General features: G+C 36.3%; 1 protein-coding gene across 1 annotated transcript; it reads left to right on the top strand.

Moving 5' to 3' along the window:
* Window positions 1–7,152: 7,152 nt before the first annotated feature.
* On the top strand, window positions 7,153–8,148 carry LOC114318539 (uncharacterized). The gene has a single exon (XM_028265456.2). The coding sequence runs from the start codon at window positions 7,153–7,155 to the stop codon at window positions 8,146–8,148; it is 996 nt and encodes a 331-aa protein (XP_028121257.2).
* Window positions 8,149–9,455: the final 1,307 nt, after the last annotated feature.

Here is a 9,455-nt window from a genome sequence, read left to right as displayed (position 1 = left end):
CTTGCGCACACCGGCTTGGCGTTACCTTCCTGATTTGAGTTGCCGGAACTGTCTGTGCTCATTCTCTTCTTGGCATTGAACGGAACTCGGCGATTATCGTAATTCTGTCTCTTCCTCTGACCCTCACCTGAACTCTGGTATCGGTTCAAATTGGCTTCAGCCAGGATGGCCTTGTCCAGTACTCCAGCGTATGTCGGCATATTGAGCATATTGACCCGGTCTTGTATCGGTCCACGTAACCCACTTTCGAACTTCCTCGCCTTTCGGTATTCGTCGTCAACCATATGAGGCGCATATCTCGCCAGTTCAGTAAAGGCACGATCGTATTCTGCGACTGTCTTGTTCCCTTGCATCAGATTCTGAAACTCCGTGGTCTTTCGGTCTCGGACGCTAAGGGGGAAATGCTTGTTGTAGAATAATTCCAAAAATTTTGCCCAAGTCAAACCCGGATTGCTTTCTCGGACCATCATCCACCACCTACGAGCATCGTCGTCTAATGTGAATGCTGCCAGGGATACCTTCTGGGCGTCTGTACTGGGGAAGATCTCAAACAACTTCTCCATCTCTAAAACCCATGCCTCGGCTTTCATTGATTCTATACCTCCTTGAAATCTCGGCGATTTCATTTTCTTGAACTCTCTGATCAGGGTTCTCGTGTCGTTCCCATACAAAGCCTGCTGTAGAGGCACTTGTGGCACTGGAGGGGGTGGAGCTGTATAACGGCCATTCGTCTGCTCAGCCTGCGCGGAAGTCGTACCAGTATCCTGTGGCCTAGGTTGTCTCTGCTCACGAACCAAGCCTTCGACTAACCTTTCCAACCTCTCCAATCTATCTTCTGAACGATCTCGGCCAACTGGAGGTCTACCTCTCCTCATGATGCTAGGAGGATGCAAGATGAACTTTAAAAATAACTGAACAGATAATACGTATACAAGTAACAAATGTCTATGCCGAAATGATGCACACGTAGTCAAGTAGCAAGTAATATGATGCAATCCTAACATCATTCTAAGGAAAATCCTATGCTCTTTAGGACTCAAGGTGGGTGATTAATGTACTATAAGGAACGCGTGCTCTGATACCATTCTGTCACGCCCCCAAACCGCCCCTAGTAGTTTGGTGCCGTGATGGCCAGTAATCCGAGATTACCGAAGGCCGACTTACAAGAATCACACACAATCAGAGTATAAAATATGGGGCTTACAAGTGCGGAAGCAACATTTATACATATACTGAATCTAGATAGTCCATGAGAGCCGTGCTTAAGTCCAATGAAATGACATACATTCTTACAAAGTCTTACAACTTAGATACAATAAGGGAATGAGATACAAAATACATCTTGACCAAAAGGCTTCTCAAGCCGACATATACAAGTGCACATGAAATATAAGCTAAGAAGCATAATCTTCAAGATGGTACAAAATGCTAATCCAAAACACGTCGGCAATGCACCCAAAAACACATCGGCTACACGTCTAGGCCTCATTGCCTTCTTGCTCATCACCTACATATATATAGAGAGGGTGAGCTTGGGTACTCAGTGAATGATATTAGAAATAAAGGTTTTGCATGATTGATATCCAAGATTTCTTTCAAAACAATACATAGCATACTTTACAATCAAGGGGGAAATCAAGTTCATTGCCGGCCTTTCAAGTTCTTTGGATGTTATTACATCTACTTAATACAAGGGGGTGATGACAATTCCAAGACAAGAGTGCAGTTGCATTATAGTCCCCTGCAGCTAAGGACTTTCAAGACAAGAGTGCAGTTGCATTATAGTCCCCTGCAGCTAAGGACTTTCAAGACAAGAGTGCAGTTGCATTATAGTCCCCTGCAGCTAAGGACTTTCAAGACAAGAGTGCAGTTGCATTATAGTCCCCTGCAGCTAAGGACTTTCAAGAAATGTCATCAAAACAAGATAGTGCTTAATATACAAGTAGGGATAGTCATTCATGCTAGATCAAGTACTTTTCAAAACAAGGCAAGACGAGGTTTATGAAAGCAAGTGTAACATAGCTTTATTAAAAAATACCACTCACATAGTTCTTCAAACGTCGGGGTCGAGACAAGCCCAAGTCCTACAAACACATGGCAAAGCCTATTGAATGCACCTTCAACAAGTTTCGTATGTACACAAATGATTTCGGAAAACATGCTGGGCACCAACCAGGTCTAGGCCGAGGTTCCACACCTCCTCGCCGAGGTATGTCCCCGAGGGCCACATGCAAGGAAAAAAGGTCGGGAAACTCTGGGTTTCCCTCTGCTGATGAACATGGAGAACATGAGTGTGAAAACATGAAAAATATGAATGTTCGATCACAATCTGTTATCACAAATCTGGGATTTTCATGCCATGAGTTTGAAAACATGGACCTGGGTACTCGTACTTGGAATTCTTGCGGAAATAAACACAAAAACATGATTCTTTATGCAAGCTTTCGGATCAAAACAAGACTTTCTTGAAAAACACATGAATGTCATTTTCTCTTTCTAAAATCGAACTTCGAAACAATGCATGGCTTACAAATCATATCCGATCATGCAATGCAATAACAGGAACATAAAGAACATCATGAGCAGATCAAGAATCTAACCTTAGAACACGGATCTAACGGTTCGATCTCTAGGAATCAAGCTTGAAGATCTACTTCCTCACTCTAAAACTCCTTCTTTCTCCTAGAGCTTCTCTCTCTACAAGGCAAGGTTATGATACCAAATGATAGTTTTCTTTACCCGGTTCTGGGGTTAACCCTCTACTGAGACACGTGGCGGCGACTGGTTGGGTTTTTTTTCTGAAAAGGTGGCTGACAGACCAGACAAAGCATGGTGGAAGGGTGTTCAACAAGTAAAGCGGTATGGGCTCTCTGACGAGGCAAAGACATCGGCTAATAACAAGGCGTATTTAACATGCTACATGGAATGGCACTCCGGCAAGGGGTGACATCGGCTAACAAAAGGACTTCGGCAACTAAGGTGACAATGACCTCGGCTAGGTAGGACAACACTTGACTAAGCTGTGCCACATCTTGGCCTAGATGCGCCACACCTCGGTCTAGGTCATACCACTCTAGGACGAGATCACTTGGGTGCAAGGTAACATCTCGGCTAATGTGTCAAGGCAAGGACGGAGGTCAACAAGGGGTTCCAAGATACTTCTAGACTGAGGATGACCTCGGCTTGGAATGATCTAGGCGTAACGTGACCTAGGCTTGGAATAACATCGGCTAGTATAACTCAGGCAAGGCGTGACCTAAGTTTCACATCAAGGAAGGAACAAGACAAGCACACTACACTTAGACAAATCACAAGGCTTCAAAACAAAGCATGGATCACATCCGCTCAAGCGAAACAAGTCACAAATATACACATGCAAGCTTAACAAGTCATAATCATACCGATGCTCATGAACATGATGAGGACATAAAATGTGGGTTCCTACACTTGTGATGGTGGCCGGAGTGTGCAATGGTTCATAGCGATGATGGTAGTGGCGACGAGTGGTGGCTAGGGTTAGGTTAGATTTGAAGGTTTAAAGGAGTTAGGGGTATTTTTGGCAAGGAAGGTTGTGAATTGAGCAAACTTGATATTTGAAAATCATTAAGTGTGTACTTTGAGAAGAGATATACACTAAAAGGGTTTGGTGTATGAAAGTAGAATAATCCCACAAAACTATCTCCTTACGTCCTTACAATTTTAAAATTTTATTTTATTTTAGAAATTTTTTTACAATACAATTTCTACCATAATCTCTACTGGTCACTCTTCTCTTTCCATCCAAACCTTTCAAACCTTACTTTCTTCACCTTCACTCTATCACTACCACCTTCATCACCCTACCACCATCATTACCACTTCCCTACCACTCCACCACCTTTTCCATTTACCCAAGCCCTTTACGTTGTTGCCCTCATCTCCCCCTGTCGTCACATTCCTCTTTCTTACTCTCTTTCTTCTTCTTCTTTCAAATCTGAAATAGATTTGGTTTCTCTTTTCTCTGTGTGTGTGTGTGTGTGTGTGTGTTCTGTTCGCGATGGAGAAAGGGTGATAGGCTAGGCTGCGATGGCGAATGTGAGGGTAGGACTGTGTGCGATTGGATGGCAGTGCTATTCGCAGTGGAACGGCGATGAGTGGAGCTGGGTTTCGACGATGGAGATGAGGGACGTGGTCATGATGGCAGTGGGGTTGGGTTGCCGATGGAGGGCTGTAGAAAAGGTGGTCATAGCGGCGGTGAGGCTGCGGAGATAGTTTCAGGGTGACGGCAGCGATGATGAAGGCTTGCATAGTGGTGGTTGGTGGCGGCGATTGTAGATGGCGACAGTAATTGTATCTATTGGAGGTGAAGAAATTAGAGTTTGAAAGATTTTAGTGGAAGGAGAAGAGTGAATGGTAGGAATAAGGGTAGTAATGACATTATAAAAAAATAAAATAAAAATTTTAATTTTTAAAGTTATAATGAGATAATTTTGTGTTGTAATTAGAATCAGCCTAGGAATAGTCCTAGAAAGAGGAAGAGGATGAGTGTGTTGACTCACCAACTAAGGGGCTGAAAATTGAAACAAAGACTTTCCTCAGAAACTTCGCCTCCGCGTGAAAGAACCGATGAACCGGTCGTCGCCGTCCATTTCGGGTATAGAGATGCTTTTTCTTTCCATCACAACCCCTCATCTCATACTAATCTACGGTTATGCCCCACCTTTTATGTTTTTAGTATTCTCCTTTTGCTATTTATTTATTTTTAATTCATTCTCTTTTCTTTATCATTATTAAGGAACCAAAAAATAAACAATAATGTTATATATAAAAAAAAAAATTTGCTCAATTTTTTCACCACAAGATATAAAAGTAATAGTACGAATGGTATGAAATTTGTTCATATAAAATAATTTTTTAAAAAATAAATAAATATTGTATATATTCATGAATGAAATTAGGAGAAAATTATGGAGTATCATGGTCCCTGCTTTCTCTAAGAAATTATGTTTACTATAACATTTTAAAAATATATATTTTACTTTGTAAATAAAATATGTTCTCAGTATAAAATATATATATATATATATATTATTTTTCTACCATCTTACATTATCTTTTTATTTTGTACTAATTTTTTTTTATTCTATTAGAAGTTACTACTATGGTATTTAGGGACGGAACTAAGAGAAGATAATTAGGGGCCATGGCCCTCCTGTTTCTGTGAATATTATTGTTTGTCATAGAACTTTAAAAATGTATATATAGAGAGAGAGATGTTACGATGTACACCCTCAAAAAGGTGCATACGGTATGCCTTTTATAACTTTTTCACAAAATTTCATAACTTAAACCAAAAATATCATAACTTTTTCACTACAAAAGTCATAACTTTTTTTTTCACTGTAAAATGTTATAACAAAATCTCAAAGTGTCATAACAAAAATCACAAAATATCATAACATTATCATTCTTAATTTAAGGTGCACATCATAAATTCGCTATTTATAACTTTACTACAAAATGTCATAACACACATTATAAATAATCATAACATTCATCATAAAAAATCATAACTTTTTTACAATGTACACCATTTAAAAGGATGTACATTGTAAAATTTTCCATATATATATATATATATATAGTTTTATATATAAAATGACCTCCCAGTATAAAAACACATATATGTTATTCTTCATTCATCTTAAATTCTCTTTCTATTTTACATAAAAAAAAAAAAAAAAAAAAGTTATTCATTTTATTAGAAATTGCTTCTATGGTATTTAATTTTTTTTTGTGTATACAATTTTATATATCATATGTACATACATGTGTGTTTTGTGTATATGGTGGAAAAAAATATTTTTCTTTTAGCTTCTCCGGTAATGAAATTCTAGTTCCGTTCCTGATAGTATTTGAATTTTTTTATGTCTATATATATGTTTATATATCATATTGTATATATATATGTGTGTGTATTTGTATATATGTATCTAACTTTATAGTGAAATTTCATGGATAGCAGCTGATGATATATATATATATATATATATATATATTTCTTTTGTTTTAAAAATTGAACCCCTTAGATTAGATGAGTTAAATATGTGAATTAAGCCTTATTAAGTCTTAAGGGTTGTTTGGAGTATCCTAAATAAGTACACTTTTTGTCTTTTTAGACTAAAAAGTTGAGGTTGAAAATATGAATGTTTGAGTTAATTTTTTGACTTTTTATGAAAAAATATGTATTAAAAAATTATATAAATTAATGTATAGGGGAAAATTAGTATTGGGAGTTGTGCAGCTTTAATTGTTGACTTTTGATGAATAGTGATAACTTTTTAACTTTTTGAGTAACTTTTTGACGTTTTAACTTTTTTGAGACTCTCCAAACTTTACCTTAATTACATAGGTATGCGATACCCACAAAAAATTTAAAATATTTATGCTTGTGTGTTTGGTTGATGACTCAACATTTGAATGTGTGTAAGGGCGTGACAAAGATTTTTTTTTTTTAAGTGATATTTTTCACTAAATAAATTTTATTTATTTTTACTTATTACGTAATTTATACAATAAACATGCGTTTATATTGGACTTACAATTTTTTTTAATAGTCTGGGTTTTCAGGAAAAAAATTAACAAATCTACCTAAGATAAGAGATTTAAAATTATTATTATGGGCTTATAGCATGAATGAATCTTAACCGTTGATTAATTATTTTGGATAATTTTATGGTTATCTTTTCATGGATATTTAGACCCAATGAAAAATAATAGAATCTGTCATTATTTTTTGCAAAATAACTGATTAATTTTTTATATGACATTTGCTGTTTACATCCAAGTGAAAAAAAAAATAAAAAATAAAAAATAAAAATTAGTCGTAAATAACACAATAAGACCCCCATTTTATTTTTCATGCCCAATAGGATATTAAAAGGCATGAGGGGCAAATAAAGAAAAATCATAAGGAACAGACAAAAAGGGGGCTTTGACTTGGTAAGGTGGTGGATCATTGGAAAACTCAGGGCAATTTGATGGACAAAAAGTCCAATCCAATCTCTTATATTCCTCCCAAGAAACCACCATCTCCACCTCATATACCTCCCCCTCTTCTTCCCCCCTCTCCAGCTTCCCATCTCCATTGATTGAAGAAAATAAACAGTAATCATGGACAGAGAACAAGAAGAGATGCAATTCCTAGGACTCTTTGGCATCTACAGAGAGTCCTACAAGATCATCATCTCATGGAGAAAGATCTTCAGCCAAATCACCCTAGCTCTAATCCTCCCACTCACCTTCATCTTCCTAGCCCAAATCGAAGTCTCCAACTTCCTCATCTCCAAGATCGTCCGCACCGAAATCCAGCTAGACGAAACCCCGATAGGCACCAAGAAATACAACAAACTCTCCGACCTTATTTCCTCCGAATGGACAACCTTCTTGCTATTCAAATTCATCTACTTCACCTTCCTCCTAGTCTTCTCTCTCCTCTCCACCGCTGCGGTGGTCTACACCATCGCATGCGTCTACACCGCACGTGATATCACTTTCAAGAAAATCATGAGCGTCGTCCCAAAAGTCTGGAAAAGACTCATGATCACTTTCTTGTGCGCCTTCCTCGCTTTCTTCGCATACCATGTTCTCGCTTTCCTAACCATAGTTTTATGGTTTTTCACTGTAGGCTTTACGAAACTTGGTTGGTTTGTTTTTTTCGTTTTGTGGATCATCTACGTTATTGGGTCTTTGTACCTCACCATTGTTTGGCAACTCGCTAGCGTTGTGTCGGTGTTGGAGGATTATAAAGGGCTTAGAGCCATGCTCAAGAGCAAGGACTTGATAAAGGGAAAGATGTGGATCGCCACAGTCGTCTTCTTCAAGTTGAATTTTAGTCTGGTTTTGATACAAATTTTATTTCAAAAAGTAGTTGTTTATGGAGAGCTGGGTGGGTTCAGTAGGGTCGTGTTTGGGATACTGTGTTTTTTGCTGCTTTTTAAGCTGTTTTTGTTCGGACTTGTTATTCAAACGGTGATCTACTTCGTCTGTAAATCATACCACCATGAAAATATCGACAAGTCAAGCCTTTCGGATCATCTCGAAGTTTATTTAGGCGATTATGTTCCTTTGAAGACCAAGGATGTTCAGCTAGAGCAATTGGATGTTTAGTTGACTTTTTTTCTTTTCTTTTTTTTTTTTTTGGGTATTGTGTTGTACTTTCATCATTGTAACGATCACAACACAGGTCTCTTAATGGACTTACAATTGCAGGGTTTGGTTATGTATTTATGGGTATATCATATAAATGAAAATGAAAATGAAATTTTAATTTTAAATTAGTGGTGTACCTAAAAATTGTGTTTGGTGCAATTGATAATTGTGTATGATGCAAGCAAAAAATTATAACTTGCAAAACTAGACCAAGCTAATTTTCCTAAATTTGTAATCAATTTTCTTATTTTTCATTTATTCTTATATCCACCATGGCATTTTTTGATGTTGCATAATAGTAAATGCTTAAATTAATTGGAAGTTGGTTGCTAGTCTTATTTTATTGAAATGGGGAAGCCCATGATAGTGGTTTCTGAACCAATGGGAATCTTTGATCGCCATGGAATTAATAATAGGACATTCCAGGCCCACTTTAAATTTTTAGAAAAAAATTCATATAATAAAAATTATGTATATATATATAGGAGTAATTATATTAAAAAAAAAGAAAAAAGAAAAAAAAGTAGAGGCAGAGTAATTAGTCTTATCATACAGATTTACAAAAAAAAATAAAAAAATATCACAGAAAATGAAAATTTTGATAAAGTAATGTGAAGAAAACCCCAATTTAATTGGACTGCAATTATGAGAAAGTATGGCCTCGCAACACTGTAGGATTCACATGTTTTCTCACAATTATATTCCAAATTATATATATTTAATTTACATTTCAACATATTCATTCTGATTGGTTCATTTTTAATATATTTTTTGAATTTTTTTAAAGGAAAAATTAGCAATACATCATTTATATAGTTTGGTAGTAGGACGGGTTAAAAATAATTTTCCTTCCTAATTAAGATCCTTCAATGTTATAGTGTTATTATTTTAGTAGCTTATGTCCTTTATCTCACCTCTTACATTATTTAAGTGATTTTAAAATTTAATAACTTTTAATTTACATTTTTATTTTTTGTAAAATTTATATTTTTAGAATCTTATTGACAAGATGTTTCAAACAAGATTGTAATATGAAATTTTGAAGAAAAAATAGCCAAAATCTCACTGACTCACTGACTTCATCATCGAAATTTCACTGACCAACCGAAATTTTCACTGACTGAGACTGACTTAGTCATTGAAATTTCACTGAACAACCAAAATTTCACTGACTTGGTCATTGTAATTTTACTAACCAGCCAAAATTTTACTGACTTAGACTTGGTCATCAAAATTTTACTAACCAACCGAAATTTCACTAAACT

This window comes from Camellia sinensis, chromosome 3 (genome assembly GCF_055761805.1).
Source record: "Camellia sinensis isolate YWXY chromosome 3, ASM5576180v1, whole genome shotgun sequence".
Taxonomy (NCBI): Eukaryota; Viridiplantae; Streptophyta; class Magnoliopsida; order Ericales; family Theaceae; genus Camellia; species Camellia sinensis.
Note: the sequence above shows the minus strand (reverse complement) of the source record. Positions and strands in the feature narration are given on the sequence as shown.

Excerpts from the sequence above, each read along its gene's own strand:
- LOC114318539 (XM_028265456.2), top strand. The coding sequence starts at position 7,153 with ATGGACAGAGAACAAGAAGAGATGCAATTCCTAGGACTCTTTGGCATC.